Here is a 19,212-nt window from a genome sequence, read left to right as displayed (position 1 = left end):
TTCAAAATAACTAGTACCAAAGAACTTTATTTATTTATTCATTTAATTTTAACATTTAAAAGGTCTGAAGTGTATAAAACAAAACATTAAACTTACTATGTTACAGAAGCTTGTTTGAAGTTATGGAGATCGCTGAGTTAAACACATTTATAGTCAAAAATATAAATGTGCATTTACAAAGTGATTCGTTTTATTTTGAAGGCTGCATGAAAAACGGAAGACCGGAAATAGTTAAATGATACAGGAAACACCGCAGAAGGCAAGCGACTGTAAGTTAAATATTTCCCTTTGTATCTTCTACTTTTTCTACCCCAGATAGCTCGCTATAATTATGCCATGTCCTTTTGAAATCTAAGCCCTTTTTATGGTCATGACGAACGAGAATGACAGCCTCTAACTCCAACATCATTCTAGCATAACAAATTCGGTTAATGGCAAACGCTAGCATAAGCTAACTGCAGCTGTCAAATTTCTCAGTAAAGCATGTATTCTTTTCTGTAACAAAACGAAAGAGCTATTTAATTATTGCAGCAGTTGGCTTTAACGTGTCTGACGAAAAGAATTAACTGGAAAATGGCCTGTTTGTGTCATTCTGCAGTGTTAGCGACGTTACGATTAGCTGTGCCAAACTCCGTTAAAATTTCTGTCTTATTAAAGTAAATTTGGTGTTGCGTTGTGTATGTAGCGATACACGTAGTGATGAAACTTTTTACTAGTAATCATTGACTTCTGGTAAATTCGGGAAGGTGATACTACGTTAATAGCTATAAAAAATCATCTTCCTGTCTTGCTTAGCTGTGACCCCTCCTTTGTTTTGTTTACTTTTCGATTAGTGCTGAATAACAGCTGGGTTGTTCATAAAGCAGATGTATTATTAAAATGAAAACCTATGTGATGCTCAAAGCATTAAATTGGCACTTCATTTACCAGATGCTGTAATCCACAGCGCTATATTCAACGGGTGCTATTCTCTGCAAATATAGAAATGCTTTATGAAGATTTCATTCAGAAACCGCCTTCTTTCTTACGTCGACCCCACCTTGCAACTAATCTCTTGGGTTTTTGTTTTATAAATAAATACATAAAATCTGCAGTAGTGACTCATTGTCAGGTGGTATGATTACTCCTAATTGCCTTTGAAGTAGTAAGAAGTGATTGCTAGTGTGATGAAATTACACTTAAAAACACCTTAGTGGCACTTGGAGAACAAAAAAGAAAAAACTTGGAGAGTGAAAACAAGAAAAAAGAAATAAAGTGATCACACTCAGTTACCTCATGTGACAGAGAAAGGCACTGACTGGAAAACAAACTGATAAGACTAAACATTAGTATATTTCAAATTAGGTAACTTGACTTGTTTTTGAGAATTAATTTGGTATGATTGTTACGTTCTCTCAGAATGCTCATTCAGTTCATGTGAGAATCATATTCCCTCATTACCCCTGCATGAATGGCACGCTTATCTTGGATGATTATGAGGTATAATTACATGGTAATGTGGCGCATCAAAGATAATCGCTTCTTGTGGTTGAAGTTACTGTTAGTTCTGATTTAGGTCAGTGCACCTGTGAGGCTTTTATGAATATTTTCTGTCTTAATGATTATTTATTATTGATTTGTGTACCCATTACAGCTTTTATATTTGAGAGGGTGAAATCAGTGAATTTTTGTTTGTTTCCTGAAGTAGACCACAAACACACTAATTCTCGCTGAGTGGATTGTAAGATGAACTGATTTGAGTGGTTGTATTATGAAAGCACATCTTGAATTTCAACAGCTAAGCAATTGCAACAATTTGACCCTTAACAGGAAAACACATTGTTTTACTACAAGGCTGTAGTGCTGAAAATTCTCAACACTCGGGTCTGAAACAGTGCAGGATGTAACTGACCTATGATATGTTTAGTGTTTATTCCTAATGCTGCTCGTCTGTCACACTTCAGTTGCACTACAAAGTTACAAAGTGAAAAGTCACGTTGTTCAGAATCACTTTTGTCATTCACCTCAAGAATCCTTAGTATAATGCTGCCTCAGTGATGAGCATTGCTTCTTTTTGTTTTCTAAATATTCTAACCAGTCTGTGTTAGTCAGACATCAAGAAAGTGCATTTCAACATTTGAAGCTGTGGCTGCACATACAATCACTCCTAGTATATGTAAACAGTGAGATACAACTTAATATACATAAAGACCTCCCAGATATTATGTAAACGCTCATTAAGTTTAGTGTTTTCAGACAGAACACAGTTTAAGCCTCTGTAATCCTTTTTCTTGTGTGCTTTTGTCTAATGTTGTTACACATACTTTCTTTAAATAGCTCTATCCCAGGGAAGCAGTTCTTTACCATGTGTGTTAGTTTAACTGATTGATTGTATGACAGAGTGAATGAGAGCAATTTGATTGACAAGTCAACAGCAGGCTGGTGCCGTGTCATAGAAATAAGATGTCGATCATTCGAGTTGAGGTCCATGGTAGCAATTCTACAGTTAGAGCCTACAGAGCTCTGTGTATCACTTCTCTTTCTTTAGTCCAGAGTCAGCATTGGTGACAGGGGAAGGTGGGGGGGTGGCTACACTGATCCATTTCCTGTCCCCTCCTGGGGCTCTAATTGAAAAATTTGGGTGGCCCTGTTGTTTGTTTTGGTGGAATGTGGTGGGCTGCGTTTTTTCTTTTTTTTCTTTTTCTCTTTAGAATTTCCTGAGTGACGCTGCTCCGTAGACCTCGGGGTGAATCAAGTGATGGGGGCTGGGCTAGACTTTGTTTGTAGCGGCACTTTTCGCTTACCCCTTTCTGCTTTCTGCCCCACCTGGCATTACCCAGCCTACACACAGAGCTTGCTGGGCCACTGGTCTTCACTCTGGGGTTTCTGTGACCTTGTCAGATCTAGACAGGCAATGGGGCTGTGGCCCCATGAAAACAAACATGACATAAGTTCTGTCAACTCTTTTTTTGTTAATTTTTTTTTTTTACGTATTTTAATACAAAATGAATAGGTCAATGATTATTTGTTAGCTTGGTAATCAATTTTGTTGCCTGCAACTTTTTATTTGGACTTTAATATATATTAGCTCTATGCTGATTGTTTGAGATTTTAACTCTTCTTAAACATCATATGAGACTACAACAGAGGTGAGTAACATTATTCTCTAGAAGGCAGATAAAATCCCAAATGCTCTCTTATTGCAGAAGTGAACTGAAACCTGTTTACAGGTTATAATTGTATCATAAAAAACCCCAAACACTCAACAATGTATGAACATTTAAATGACCTAAAATCATGCCAGTTGTCTGACATGTACACCAACACAGAGCACAGATGAAACACTAGAATCACGTCATTCAGACTCGCTGCCGTCATTCACCTCAAGATTGCTTACTATATTGCTGCTTCGTTGATTTGTTTATTTTATGAGGTTTATTTTACTTTTTTTTTTTTTTTTAACTAGTACCAGCAGTCACCAAGTGTAGTAAAAGTAAAGTAAAATAAATGTTAGCTGCCCTGTATAACTGGTCAGTTTGGGGGTTGTTTTGTTTGTTTGTTTGTGTGTTTTGTTTTTTGACAATATACTCCCCAGCTATTCTGACAAATGGGGTAAAACGTTTAATGTGAGTTATGATTTGGCGAAAAATATAACTTATTATTATTATTAGTAGTAGTAGTAGTATTAGATTAGCTGCATGATTTTATAAAATGAAGTCTTCCGTCAGTATTCACAATATAATAGAGAAATATATATTAACTTAAACATGGATTATCATCACAACATCATTTGCCCTAAATTCAAATACAAGAATGATGACTCAAAAACAGGAAATTGGTTTTAAAGAGTAAATATTGCATTTTTGGGACAAAACATTAGACTTATTTTATTTATTACATTAAATGAAATGCTGCTATTTTGGGAAAAAAATACCCTAAATTGCACTCTTTGAAAATTGCTAAGTGGATTTTGTTTTTAATCATGATTTGGGTTAGAGTTGTTCTGTGGTACTAAAATAAATATTCGGGTTGTTTATAAGACAAAATATAGGTTTAAAACTTGAGCATAGGGAAATAGTGATAGACATATATCAATATTCATATGCTAGACCAGGGATGTCAAACATAAGACCTGGGGGGAAGAATCAGTCCAGCAAAGACTTCAGTCCCACCCGCTGGACGGCTTTGGCAAATATGATGGAGGGGGTAAATTTGTGGACTTTTAACTATATTTGTATCATTTTTACGGCTTTTCCTACTGATAATGACTTCCCCACAGCTGTTCATAGTACACCAAAGTAGTCAAATAATAAACAAGGAAATGGCAAAAATGTTTTTCACTGTGTACAGAGATTTCAGTTGAAAAAGTATTCTTTATAAATACACTTTTACTGTAATTTTTACACATTTTCATGTAGAAAAACTGAGGTGTGCTGTTGAAATTGCACTTCTCTATCTTATGTTAACCTATCTCAGGGATTAAATGTTCAGTTAGACATCTGTACACTGACAAAAAGGGTAGTTTCACTCATCTAGCCCATTTAAGATCAAAATGTGTGGGGCAGTCTGTTGTCCTCGATGTAAAAATGAGTTTGACTGTATCCCTGTGCTAGACAGACCGAGTGTAAATTCAACACAATATTGGCAGCTTTGTGAAGCATTAGACATAGTAAATGACTTGATGCTGTAAACCTTAATAATTAATTACAAGCCCACCAAAGTGTTTTAGTGTAAGCAGCGGTCTTTGTATAACTCCTGGTAGTATATGAGTGGATGTTTCTCACGCTGGTGATGTGTTGTTTTTAAATGTGAAAAAGCTGGGGCAGCAGTGTTATAACCTGGCTTATGAAGGTTCAAACTGCTCAGTTTCGCCTTGTCATTGGGCAGAGCCGCCTGTCTCCAGCCTGTTAATCCTCTGAAAACATTGTCTTGCATTTGCAGGCCTATACTTCATGTTTGTGTTTATTAGTACAGGATTTTTATATGGGAAATTGGGGACTCCGCTTCATTAGGCATAACTTAGTAAAGCACTTGAGACTGACAAACAAATAAACAGATAGCCCTACAGATAACAGACATCATGATGCTTGGCCAGTGAACCAGAAGCACACATCTGATCATTTGCTGTCCTTCTCTGTCACGGAAAAGTCTCCGTGAGGGCTGAGACTGGCTGCTCGCAGTAGAAGCGCTGACTCATTGTCAAAATGACTGGTCAGTAGTTCCAGCATTTTTTAGCATTTGGTCCCTTTCTGGCTTTGAGCTGCATGGCCCTATCTACACCTTAGAGGTATGCAGTAGCCTGGGTGTGAGCAAACACCGAGGAGGTTTTTTTCAGACTCCACCCAGGCTGTGTGATCAGGCCAGTCATCTCAAGCTGGGTGATGTTTGGCCGGCTCTGTGCATTCAGAGCAGGGCTGGGGGGGAGAGAATCTTTGATGGAATCTGGTGTTTGGGTTACGTTAGAGAGCACAGCGTGAAATGGTGAATGTGTGTCTGGAAGAGGTACCGAGCCACTAGAACAGCCTGTTAGATTTTCTAATGATTGGGGGGGGTTTGAGTGTGATGAGCTGTCTAAATGGGTCCCTTTGTGCCCACTAAACCTATCACACTCTTCCTTTGACACACACACACATTCACACACCAATCACTGCCATATGTGGATCACCTTTAAATACTCAGTAGCTAATTATCTGTGGTATAAACGCTGTAGTCATGACATGTGTTCATATGCCTGGTCAGATACCATAGATGGTCACCCATGGTAGACATAACTGTTCTGCCATATATCAATAGCAGTTATGTCTAAAGCCTAAGATTTTTGGGGAGCATTTCCTGGAAGACTATTGGGAGTATATTGATTCCCTTTTCACCAAAGACAAAAAAATTGGAGAGAAATGTTTGGGGTCTGATATGGAGCTAAGCATTTAAATTAAAAACTCATCATATTCAGCTATTATTCGGTTTCCTTTATCTAGTGGTTGTATTTCAATTCATAATAATAAAATAATGAAAATGTCTGGGATGGACTGATATATCGGCCTCGTTTACTGATATTGGCATATCTTCAAATAACTTTTTTGTGTACCGGCACCGGATATCCCCTCCAAATTATTTTTAACATCTATATCAGCCCAGAATTTTGCAGTCATTCGTAAAATGTTCATACCAGTCATTCAGACGTGAATTAGATGGTTTTACATTCCTTTGTTTGTGTAAACCATATATAATGTTTTATATTTGCCTTAAAACAACTTCCTTTTTCCCCCTGTATTGTTTATTTGTATATACAGACAAATACAGTATGTATACAAACGCCACATCATTTACAGGCTAAGCTGATTTGTAGTTGGTCATTTTTTTATGTTTTAATTGAACACAATAAAAACAGACAATGGAGCACTTAACAAAAAACTGAAGTACAGTGAAACTATGTCAGTTGAGAAATTCTTCTGTTTTTTGAGTCTATCTGTCAGACTGATTCTTTACATTTTGAGCTCATTACAGCTACACATCAGTTCTAAGGTTCTAGTGACATCAGATGACAGTTTATGAACCCATCTTAATGGATTATTTTTTCCTAGTACCTTATTTGAAGTAACAGTAAAGTGTAGTCAACATGAGTTGGACTGTTTATGCTTTTAACTGTAATTATGTTAAAACCAGAAACATTCTGCAACAATATTCTTTTATATAATTCTTTAACTGTTATACATTTGATCATAATACATAATAAAACCAGATTTAATCCTGTTTGAAAGATACTGGAAATAGTAATATACTTGCTGGTAGCCTGTTGATTTAATGCATCAGATCAGAACGTGCACTCATAATAAAAAATATCAACATCAAATGCTCAATTTATATGCAAGACATTCCACTGGGATTCTAAAATGTATATCTTTTCTGTTTTGTTTTTTTTTGTTGGATCAAGAAATGTTACAACGAAATGGTTTTATCTGACAAAACTATTTTAGAGATTTAATGGAAAGTCTTTCATTTGTGTCTGCATTTTCCAGCGCTGAGCCAAGGAAGGGTGGTCACTTGTTAGTGGTTCTGCAAGAAGATCCTAAACCTCAACGTTCCACAGCTTCCATACAGATTAGAGCCAACCTTGCTGTTTGTTAGTGAGCCTCTAAGGAAAACAAACCTGCCTTTTAAGTACTAGAGAGAGAAGGGCTGGAGTTGGTGGTATTGAAGGCGGGGAGGAGATCATGGTTGGAGGAGACTCGAGCAGGACGAAAGAGGCTAAATCTGTTAATGTATCATCATTGTTTGTTGGCCTCACTTGTTAGAATTAAGTGGGGTATCATCTTAAGGATCTTAATGCCCCCTAGAGGCTGATACCTCTGCAAGTCTTGCAGAAAATGTTGCCTGCCTCATAAGTTTCCAGTTGGAGATTAAGATTTTGTTTTTCTTTTCATGCTACTTTAAGGAAAATCCATTCACAGTGAAGCCTCTGCCCGTATGAAGTTATAGTTTCTATTACCTTGTTTGCAGTTTATTTGTAGTGGTGCATGACATGAGACTTTTGCAGAGGTCTCCGTAGTTTCTATGTGACTCTGTGCATCGCATGTGTGTGCGTGCACGCTGCTGTTATAGAGAGGGGTCTGGGCAGTGTTCCCGTGTCCATGCACAGCCCCCAGAGTAAAGTAAACACAGCGGCTCTTTTCTCATCCAAGCCGTCAGCAGGCTCTCCCCAGGCCCGCGCCAGAGACCACACACCCAGACCACACACACACATGCACGCACACACACACACACACACACACACACACACACACACACACACACACACACACACACACACACACATACGAGCTGCCTGGACCTCTTTGCAGATCCTTCCACACACTTGCATACGCAGAGACCACACAACACCAGCTCGGGCCCCTCGCACGCAACCTAGCTGAGCTGTCATTCTGCCCAGTGTGTGTGTAGGTGTGTGTGTGTGTGTGGGTATGTGTGTGTGTGGGGCCAGGCTATCTGTGTGTTTGTGCACGTGTATTTCCAAGATTAGTGGGGAAAGGATAGAAACACTCCTGAAAGCAGAATTAGAATTATAGAAAATAAAGAGCTCTGTCCTCTGCACCCTTGCCGCTCCCACTCTAAACATGTGGGATTGATGAAGGATATACCAAGCTCTTGTTTTAGACCTGTTAACCTCTTATCTTCTGCATGTCACACCCATAGCCCCTCCATTTCCTCTGACAAGCACAGGGCAGCAGCAACAACATGAGGTAAATCCCGCTGGAGGTTTTATGTTAACTGTTCGATGTCAGGGTAATTGGGGACAGGGGCTGTAGTGTGCGTGTGTGTGTGTGTGTGTGTGTGTGTGTGTGTGTGTGTGTGTGTGTGTGTGTGTGTGTGTGTGTGTGTGTGTGTGTGTGTGTGTGTGTGCGTGTGTGTGTCAGTGGGGTGAGATGAGGTTGCTTTTGTGCTTCTGTATTTTTGCTCTTTCATGAGCCATTTTTTAAATATAGTTTCCTTAAACCCTAGTGCTACATGTCCAATATTCAGCAACTGTTGAGTTGTGAGGTGCATGCGATTAGTACTGCATTGATGCGTCTCAACCGTAATTGCTGCTACAGAATATGTATAGACATTAATTTAGGTTATTGATTATTATTATTATTCCAGGAAGTTTCACAACTTTTTAATGCTACATGGGCATTTTCCTGAGTTGGCACAGAATATTTTGCTGTACAATGTAGGACTGTCACCATGTCAGATTTTTACTCCAAGTTATTGTGTTTGAAAAAGTAAAAGTGCTTGGATGTTGCAAAACGGTCATTACTTTACTAAACCTAATCAATTATACAGTTATTTACAATATTTAATAATAATAATAAATAATATTTACAATATTATCATGTGTGCATTACTGACACTGGCTATCATCAGTACACACATGAAGCACATGTTGAAAGAAAGGTTTATTTGCACTCACCATGTCAAATCAAAAGCTATTCTGAATGTAGATATAACTAATGATAATTGATAAATATGTCTTTAGTTGAATAAAATTCAACTAAATGAATAATAAAATTCATTTAGATGAATTTTATTATGTAATCTTTTAAAAGAAAGCAACTTGATTTGGTATCTTCAGCATACATATCAATAGCATATTATTATTTTAGGATGGTTTTAGATTTTCAAATTTGAATAAAGAAGTTTCCACACTTTAGATTTAATTGACTAAATAGTTTCATATAAAAGATTAAGAATTTTCTATTGTTATTCATCCCTCCAGTCATAACCATAAATAAATATCTAATCTTATCCAATAAGATATTAATAATAATACCTAAAAAAATAAAAATATTGTTTTCACAAAAAACTCAAAAGCACAGAATTATTGTGACATTAATAATGCTGTGAGTCAGACTGATCTATAACTGGTTATTGTGTCTCAGCTATTTTGCATATTAATGAGAACTTTAAATACAAGTGAAAAAAGGTTTGTGAGAGTCTGTAACCTGTACAAAAGCATACAAAAAGAACAGTTAAACAGTTATTAAGTTTCTCATAGGTGCCTTCAATAACCAATTAATAGAAATTAAGATAAGCTCAAGCTGCACCCATAAATGTTTATGGTTCCTGATGTAGGGTTTCTGCCTTTTTTGGCCCCCTGCCAGGATTATGTGTGAATATTTATTCATGTTTTTATTTTTATTTTTAGTTTTATAGAATAAAACTACAAGCATTAAATTTAACTTATCTTATTATCTTGCTATTCTTGATAAACTGAGGTGAATAAAAAAAAACACATTTTAAAAATTTAAAGAAGTTAGAAATGGGATTAAAAACTAGGCAGATGTTATTTTATGTGGGCTAACAGAATAAAGTAAAAAATATCACTTATGCTGGAAGTGGGAAATCATCATCTAACATCTGATAGTTAGCGTTATAGTCATAGATAGAGTTAAATTATTTGAGTGCAGTATTAAATTCTAGCGAATCCCACCCCGTTGCCCCTTGGTGTTTCAGAGCTAACAACTTTTCTGTTGGAAACCTTGTGTCATATGCAGAGCCTGCTGCAGGTGTTGAAAGTTTCACTTTTTTGTTGTAGTCTTTATAACAAGCAGAATAACCAAATGTTGTGCTCTGTCGGTTTTTATTTCCTTGACTTTAAGAGCCTCTGTTCATTCTTGGAAGTCTAACTTGTACACCTACAACTAATTATTGGCCATATAACTGTGCAAAGGGTTACCAGCATGAACACACTGAAGGTCCAGTCCGTGTGAACTCCTGAATTGTTTGTGGAGAACGTGTTTTGGCTGCCGAGCAAAAGGGCGGAAGCCTTTCTCAAGCTGTTTCAGAGAGTCTTGACTGGTCAGCCTTTTTGAGACCTGGCAGTAATTTATTAGCAAACATCTGTGCTGCTGAAATACATCCTTTCATATTTTTTTTCCTTCATTTGGAACCTTTCCTTGTCTTCCTTTACTCAGGCCCAACATGAACTGATTTGCATGGGTGCTCCTTCTTTGGTGCCATAATCTGTTCAGCATTGTGTGGGCTTATGTGGAATGATTGGGGAGGCCAGGTTTATTTATCCTGTTCTGTGAGGTTTACATTCTTCCTTTCCTCCCTGCTCTCTGTCTGCTCCTTCATTCTTGGCTAGCTTCTCTATTTTTCCTATTATCTGAGAGATAACTGCTGCAATGCATACATTGTTTGGAGAAGTTCAGGGTGGAAAATGAACCCTAGCTGCCAGCCAAAATGTTACTCATATTTTGCCAACTCTAGTCAGTACTAATTAACATAATATTGGGCTGCCTGGAAATTTAGTAAGAAATGTTTGGGGAATTTCAAAAAAAAAAAAAAAAAAGCTTACATTTTTTGTTAATAGGATAATGTTTTTACATTCACTTGCTATGGTTCTATGTTGACATACAAAGATGTTTTTCTTCCCCTGATCTTCAGATTCATGCTGGGAATGCTTGTACACTGCAATCATTTGACAATACTTTGCCCAGTCGTGGGGCATAATTATTTAGTATTATAAATGGTAAATATTTTCAGTCAGTTTAAATCAATATGTTATGCTTTAAATATGTCAAAATGATAGCGGATTGCTTTTACTGTACATTACAAGCTTTAAATGGTTTTTATGATGAATAAACAGTGGTTAAAAAAAACAGAAAGGTGTCAGACTAACAGTAGAAAATCAGGCAAAAAAAAAAAAATCACATGTTTTTACTGTAACACTGCTTTCATTTGAACTAATTAACTGATTGTCCAAACCTCTGTTTAATGTTCTGTCTGTAGGCTGCTTCATTGATTTTTACACAGATTGCTCTGTCAGTGTGCAGCGTTCCGTGTTACTGACCTCATTCTGTTGTGTATGCCTCTCTTTCTTTTGCCATGTCCAGGTGCTGATTGACCCAGATTACCTGTTCACCTCAGGTCACCATGTCTCGTGCCCGGCAGCCCCCGCTCGTCACGGGCATATCGCCCAAAGAAGGTGCAGCCTGGACCAAAGTCACGATCCGTGGAGAGAACCTGGGCACGGGCCCAGCCGACCTCATCGGTAATACATTTTCTAACCACATAGCTAACCACACAGGCGGCTCTGTCTTGGTAAAATGTTGCAGGTCTGCATTTGTTTATTTTTTTAACATAAATGTCTGTTACACAGTATTGATATTTTTATGGGGAGTGACATCTGTATTTAACTTGGTCCTGTTTTGCCTGCTAATTATCCATATTTCTTTTGTTTTTTTACAATACTCAAATGTGCACATGTGTATTTCTACAAATGAATATAATACAGAAATATACAGTTTATCAACATCTTTAGATCTGCAAACAGAACTGTCTTCACAATATATCAACACATTAATTAATTAATTAATTAACAGGAGTGAAAATAAAACTATAAATAATGAATGATGACTTATTTTCATATGTTTATTTACTATTTGTATTACTATGTGGTTCACTGAGAGAAAGTTGCTGGTTTGAATATTTTGTAATTGTCACTTGCATTAGCTTCTTTTATTGATGTAGCCCCAATCCCTATTTTTAAAGCAGCTGCTGTAGAGTTTGTTTTTCATTATTTATTATGTAAAACAGGAACTATACCTGTTTTTTTTCTGCTCTGGAATTAGAAATTCATGACCAGTTCACAACAGTTTCATAAGTTGAGCACAGAGCTGTTTAAACTTTACTCAGTTATTCCCCAAATATGCAATCAATATTGTATCAATTTTTTTAACACGTGAGCAACACTCAACTGTTAATTTCTGACAAATATTGAAAGCATTGAAAAATATGGAAAAATAGAAGTCTTTCCAAAAGTAGGCCAACACCGTTCATAAAGTCCTTAAAATATAATACCTACTTTAATTTTTGTTGCAGTTGTAATCCATGTTTCTTGTACTGTAAATTCTTTATACATTTAGAATGACCTTTACTTTTTTCACACAAACACACATATAGAAAATGCCCCATTAAAAAAGTCCAAATTCACCAGATAAACTTTGACTTTTGATTTTTGTTTTGCTTTTTGTGTGACTGATTACTCTCAAAAAACATTTTACTGCGATCATTTTACAAATGTAGCATACACTAATGTGAAAATTAGTTTTCACATTATTTTTAAACAAAAAACATAATTCTACAGCTATGCAGGTGGGCTACCACCACCTTCTTGTCATCACACTTTTTCTGTGCTGATATCCTACTTCTGTGATTTTACTGGAGGTGAGGAAAGGAGGGGGGCAGTCCAGAAGACTCACACACTTGGCAAGCCGTGAACTGGCCAGTGATAGAGGTCTATTTCTAACCATGAATGCCCCAGGGCCTGGAATTATACAATTAGATATGCACAAATGTGTGTGAGTGCTTATGTATTCAAACAAAGTGGCCAGTAGAGAACAGAGGCAGGAAATGGGGCTCTAATGGGCATATTATTCACGGTTTTATGGGCTATTTGTTGATCGGCTCTTGTGGGCTTTTGTAACGTTTGATTATAGACACGTGAAGCTTTCTGAATCCCCTCAGCTGGAAATATCAAACTAATCCTTGTGTATTCCTTCTAGTGCCTAAATAGTATTAGTAAGGGGTTTTAAAAAAAAGGATGACAGATGCAGGGGCATAGTGCACATTATGAAAGTAATGAGCCACTTAGCACTGAAGTGGCACTCATTAGCTTAAAGGAGCTGAGTGAGAGGAAGGAAGATCAAGGCCACCCACACCCATCGCAACCCCAACTTGAACTTTGACCCCGGGTGACTAAACTCGCTGATAGACGTCAGAGCTGCCTAAAGTGAGCTCCTCTTGTTGTAGATTGTGTGTCTGTGTGTGCTACAGTTTGTTTGTTTGCCCTGTCACTGCATGTCTGTATCTCTCACTCCTTCCACCTTTTCCCTCTCCCTTCCATCTCAGGTCTGTCCATCTGCGGTCACAACTGCCTGCTGACAGCCGAGTGGATGTCGGCCAGCAAAATAGTGTGCCGCGTGGGACCTGCCAAAGACGACAAGGGAGAGATCATCGTCACCACCAAGTCCGGAGGTCTCGGCACCTCTACGGTCTCCTTTAAACTAATAAGGCCAGAGAGGATTGGTAAGATTGAGATATCACTCTCATGGCATTTGTTATGTGCTAGGCTGGACAAAAGGAGCTCATGCAAGTTTAAACAAGGGCTGCAGCTAATGATTATTTACATTAGTTTAGCATTAAATTCTCTTTATTCATTGTGTTTCTCTTCTTGTATATAAAATGTCAGAAGATATTCAACATTTGGGTTATTTAGCCACAAATGGCACTCATTGCTAAAGCATTTGAGTAAAGCAAAAAAACAACCTTACATGGAGAAAAATGAGTGACCTGAGGGAGAGTACATTAAAAAATAGCCATAACTGAAAAAAACATAATAATAATTTTGACAAAACAATTAATGATTTTTAAGAAAAAAAAATAGAACTAACTGGGCATGTGTGATTCTCTAAAGCCAGCCACACATCAGTGATGTTTTTTAGATGAACTCACATTGTTTATTTAACTTGAAACATTCTGACCAGAAACTGATGAAAAGGCACAGGCACGTGTGATTGGCTGAAGTCGACCACACATCAGCGATGTTGCTCAAATGAGCAGACTGTGTTTATTCTTTTGGCTGTAAAGTTGGCATTAGCGTTTAACTAAGGCCGGCCATGTTCGTCAGTTTTTCATGCCCCAAAAGAATGTGTATTTTCAACACATGCTTTGTGCCATGTATATGTTACATGTTTTTAGTGAAGTTTTGAGTCACTATAAATTCCTTGACAAGAGCCTCCAAGTGTACTGTGTAATTAATTAGGTCAGGTACTGTATCTTTAGAGTACAGTGGTCAGAATTTGCATTAAATTTAAGTTAAAATAATTTACAACTGAAAAATAAATGCATATTTGTCATGCATTTGCATGTTTGATGGAGATATGGAGGATATCTCGGTCACAGCGTCTCGCCTGTCCTGTCCCGCAGGTATCCTAGATCAGTCTGCAGTATGGGTGGATGAATTAACCTTCAGGACAGACCGCAACAAAGGAATCTCTCCGCTGTCACTGCGCCCCAGCAACCCCCTGGGCATCGACATAGACAAGTATGAACCAAGAGCGTACAAATACACACGCAGAAAAATGGCTCGGCACAATCCCACCGCCATAAACACAAGTGCTCCAGCCATTGAGTCATGGTTTACATCCCTAAACAGAAACAAACTCTCCCCATATGCCAGCGTTTGAAATATTATGCCAGCACAGCAATGGCTGAACAGCTTCTAACCGCTCACACAGGGAGTGGAAACACAATAATTGTGTATAAAGCAGACAGGATGACGATAAAGAGATAAAAGCTAAGGCAGCAAACCCACACATTTGTAGAGCGCCTGAGAGCAGCGAACATGCTGCTGCCTCCCACGTGCCTGGCAGGGAATACACAAGTTGTAATGTATAGTTTGTGTTGTCATGTTCTGGCATTTCTAGCTTAGTGTTTGTTTGGTTTAGGGGCCGGGGGCAAGTGACCGCTCATGGTCAGGAGCAAGACCCCCATAAACAGGCTGTAGCATTCACTTGCTCCTAGGGATACATTAAGGAGGCACTATGTAAAGCATACAAGATTCTCTTTGATTATAATATACAAACACGCTATCGCTATCTGTGTCCCAGCAGTTGCTCTTAATTTGTTACACAAAGGCACTCAGAAGGTAGAGATGTTTTTGGTTCATCATAAAGCATCACCCTGTTGTCTGTCTGGTCTGTGTGTTTGTGTACATTTTTGTGTAGTGACGTCCCTGGAAGGTTACTCAGCTGGGCTGTTTGCACCAGCTGTGAATAACGTAATGCTTGGACTAGTTAAAACTTCCAAGTGTTTGAACAACTTCAGACAGATTGAGCATTAAATGGTTACACTCACTGAATATTAACTGTTTGTTATGTGTGCTGTATTTCCTACCAGGGGTACAATGCTTGGGTAATACCTGTTAATATCCAAGCTTATAAAAAGCTACCTGTGGAGCATTACAAAGACCAGTATTAGGGGTTCACCAGCTTTGTTGACTGAGCATCTTGTCAACATATTGTCAAATATAACATTTACTGTTGTCAGTGGTGATATTTCAAGGTTTACTAACAAAGTTGGCCCTAGCTAAATGTTCAAAGGCAACTTGATGAGGAGCTGAAAAACTGCTTGTTTAGTGTTTGCTTGCCACAAAAGATGGAGAAGTTACAAAGACAAAATAAAAGAAAATGGTGTTGGTATCGGCATGTGGTCAGATTCCTGCATACTTAAATATTAGCATTAATAGCAGAAGTAAATTTTATCATTACAGGATGAGCACGGTTTATCACAAGTTGAAGCCAGAGCTGCTGCAATCCATGCTCCGAGTGGAATCAAGCGGGCTAGGAAGTAATTCAGTTTTATGTAGATGTCATGCCCGTTCACAGCAAAAGTCCTCTCTTTATGAGAGATAAAATTTCCCAAGCCATCATACAGGCCCCTAATGAGCAATGGATGCTACGAAGGGAAAAACCCTGATTTACAGGAAGAAGGCTCCAGCTGAACTAATAAAAGACGTGCATATAAGGACAGCAAACATGACAAAACACCAACTACAGCAGAGAATAGGAAAAAATTATAAGACATGCAAAAGAAGCATGTATATTAGATTTAAATAGGTGCATAATGAGAGCAACACTGGAGAGTGTGTGTGTGTGTGTGTGTGTGTGTGTGTGTGTGTGTGTGTGCGTGTGTGCGCGCGCCTGCGTGCGAGTACGTCACCGAGTGTGTTCTTTTACATGGATTTTGTGTTTCTGTTACTTAAATGCTGCACTGTTTATGTGGGTTTTGTACATATGTGTGACTGCAGAGTGGGTGGTGGTGGTGCTGGTGGTGGGGAGGGGTTTAGTTTGTGTAGGCCACAGGTCATTAGTAAAGATCAAGCTTCCTTAATGAGTACTGGGTCCTCCAGGGGGAACCAGGCGTCACACACTGCACTTCCCACGCCAAGCTCTCCCAGCCACAGTACATCCCCACCGGATACTGCCCCCTGCTGGAGAACTTGATCTCCCACACGTCACATTTAAAAATGACTTAAATTGTTTTACGAAGGTCTGCTCACACACAGTTTACTATAAAAACATTTATACGGGTATTTTCTTTATTTTAATTCCACCACAGTTTTTATTCTGTTCTTTTGTTTTATTTAACTGTCGAGTTTTATCTTCATCTTTTTTCTCTCTGTCTTCTTTCAGAGGCAAAATCTCACCTAAAGATTTGGAGCTGACATTTCCAGGAATGAGCGCAGACTTCACCAGTGAGAACTTCTCTGCGACCTGGTACCTCATAGAAAACCATGCAGGCTCCAGGTACACAAGCTCCTACTTTGTCACTCATGTTAAGCTACCATCTCTCATAACTAACGATAAGAAGGAGGAGAGGAAAATAGAAAGACAAGCAGTAAAATATCTCTACCTTTCACAGAGGTCCACCAAAAATTGAAGCTCATATTTTCTTTAACTCAATTAATTAGACACAAGACAGGAGCTTACAGCGTAATACATAAGGTGCATCAGTAAAATTCACACTAATCCTGGTATAGGAGCAAACTCAAGGCTCGTATATCATTTTCAGCAACTCCTGCTGGTTTGTTGTGCCTCTTTGACTGAATTCTTCCAATATTACTCCTTGCCAATAGGTGTGATTAGTGCTGCTATGATCTTATGACTTTACTAACTACTGACTTGGATAAAATAATCAGAGGGCCACACATTACTAACACTAGTATGTTAACAGCTAATTTAAAATATGGTTGCAGGTTACAAGGAAAAATATAACATTCCAATGTAACAATCTGATCATTATGTTGGAATTGCGTTAAGTAGCAGTTCAGGCTGGATTTAGGTTGTCTGCAGGCTAGTCCCAGACCCCATCATGTTTGACAATTAGCTAAAACAATTCAAATATTCCTGTATAAATCAGTGCAGTAATAAAATATCTGATAGTCAGATGATAATAATCATAATTTGTCACCATATAGTGCAATCTAGGGGATGGCAATGAATAAACTGAAAAATGTACACATGGGCTGAATCTGAAGTCATTCACTATTTACTATATAGTCAGTTTTGTTAAATAAGTTTAATGTACTGTTTATCACAAAATTGCATATCTGTCTTTTCTCTTACTGATCATAACCTGTTACGTTCTAATTGTGTGACAGTAACAACATAATTATTATAGAGAAAATTACCTAAGAAGATGCAAAAGTGGGGCGGGTTGTTTGTTTTTAATTTTACAGATGAGATCACCACAGAGTAATTTACATAAATAGGTAGTAGCCAGTAATGAATGATTTTGAACACAGCCGTGGTTTTGTGCCATTGAAATGAGGTTATATTTTCTTCACTAAGTTTCTACATGTAGACAAGGCAGCCTGCTGACCCAAAAGGCTGTCAGGGCAGAGAAGAGGAGAGTTATTTTGGACTCTCCTGGCTTCCTCTCCCCCTGCTTAGCCTTCCAGTAACCCAGACCCCGGGATTCAGCATTAGCAGGGGCCTCTGTTTGGACCTCACTGGGTGACTGTTTCTTCCTGCGGAGGAAACCTCACCGAGGAGACTGACACACAGACACACGCACTCAAAGTGCCCCCAGATGTGCGTGTGTCTCTGCGCATACAGAAACACACGCACGAAGTTTCCAAAATATGACTGTATGTTTTGGACTGTTGGTTGCACAAAACCTTCATGGTTTATGTCTTTATTTAAAAAAATGGAAAGTAATCATTAGTTGTAGCTTTGATATACTGACAGTGTCATTTTGTTGTTTTCACAGCTTCGATCAGTTGAAGATTGCAGCCAGTAATCTGAAGAAGCAGGCTACTAAGAAGAACGAGGGGAGTCTGGCCTATGTGAAAGGAGGCCTCAGTACATTCTTTGAGGCTCAGGACGCTCTGTCAGGTGAGGGGAATTAACACATTTTTGTGTGCTGTGGAAGTGCCCCAAATGATGTCTGATTAATACACTACATTACAAATCATCACTCTTCACTATCCTCTTAGAAAATGGCTCTTGATTTTTGGAAGAGTGCGTCTTTGGATTTTTTTTTTTCCCCCACATGCGGTTTAGCAGCAGTTGATTAAAGAGGCTCATTTGGACGCCGTGTGAAAGCCCTCTACTTGGCACTGAAGTTGCACTGGCCAACCACAACACAGTTAATTCACCTCCATCAAAATGAGATCAGCTCTCACCTGTCACACACAGTCTCTCGCTTCACTCTGAAAAGTCGATGTAAACACACACACATGCACACACTCACTGACCTCTGCATGCAAAAAAGATTTCAAGGTAGCAGAGACCGACGGCTGTCGCTCTGCCAGGTACCTCAAATCGATTGTTCACTTCATCATTCATACTTTTGTCTGTTTACCCTTTGCTCCCGCCTTAGCTGCTCAGTTACTTCCCCTTACTATTTATATGTACACTTTTCTGCCTCCATCATTATTATTATTGCTTTCCGTATGTTTGTGCCGCGGTTGGAAGAGAGGCAATGTTTTCATTGTTAGCGGCTGAATCTAAATAAACGGAGCAGCCCAACACAATGCACGCCAGAGTATTAGGACTGATAGTGCCGATAAGAGACCCAATATGACCAATGGCAACAATGCGCAGTCATTCTCACGTTCAGACTGAGCGTGCCTACTGTGTGCCCACTGCACCAATGGGAAATGTACAGTTTCCAGGGGTTGAAGGG

The 19,212-nt window shown here is 38.5% G+C and overlaps 1 protein-coding gene across 1 annotated transcript in view; it reads left to right on the top strand.

The window, feature by feature from the left end:
- Window positions 1-202: 202 nt before the first annotated feature.
- Window positions 203-19,212, top strand: part of exoc2 (exocyst complex component 2) — a 48,681-nt gene continuing 29,671 nt past the window's right edge. The window contains exons 1-6 of the mRNA XM_063501403.1: window positions 203-269; window positions 11,355-11,512; window positions 13,372-13,548; window positions 14,449-14,566; window positions 16,716-16,829; window positions 18,295-18,419. Of these exons, the coding sequence (XP_063357473.1) occupies window positions 11,395-11,512; window positions 13,372-13,548; window positions 14,449-14,566; window positions 16,716-16,829; window positions 18,295-18,419 (652 nt within the window). The 5' untranslated portion in view covers window positions 203-269; window positions 11,355-11,394. The remainder of the gene's footprint in view (window positions 270-11,354; window positions 11,513-13,371; window positions 13,549-14,448; window positions 14,567-16,715; window positions 16,830-18,294; window positions 18,420-19,212) is intronic.

Source organism: Pelmatolapia mariae, linkage group LG17 (assembly GCF_036321145.2).
Source record: "Pelmatolapia mariae isolate MD_Pm_ZW linkage group LG17, Pm_UMD_F_2, whole genome shotgun sequence".
NCBI classification, from domain to species: domain Eukaryota; kingdom Metazoa; phylum Chordata; class Actinopteri; order Cichliformes; family Cichlidae; genus Pelmatolapia; species Pelmatolapia mariae.
Note: the sequence above shows the minus strand (reverse complement) of the source record. Positions and strands in the feature narration are given on the sequence as shown.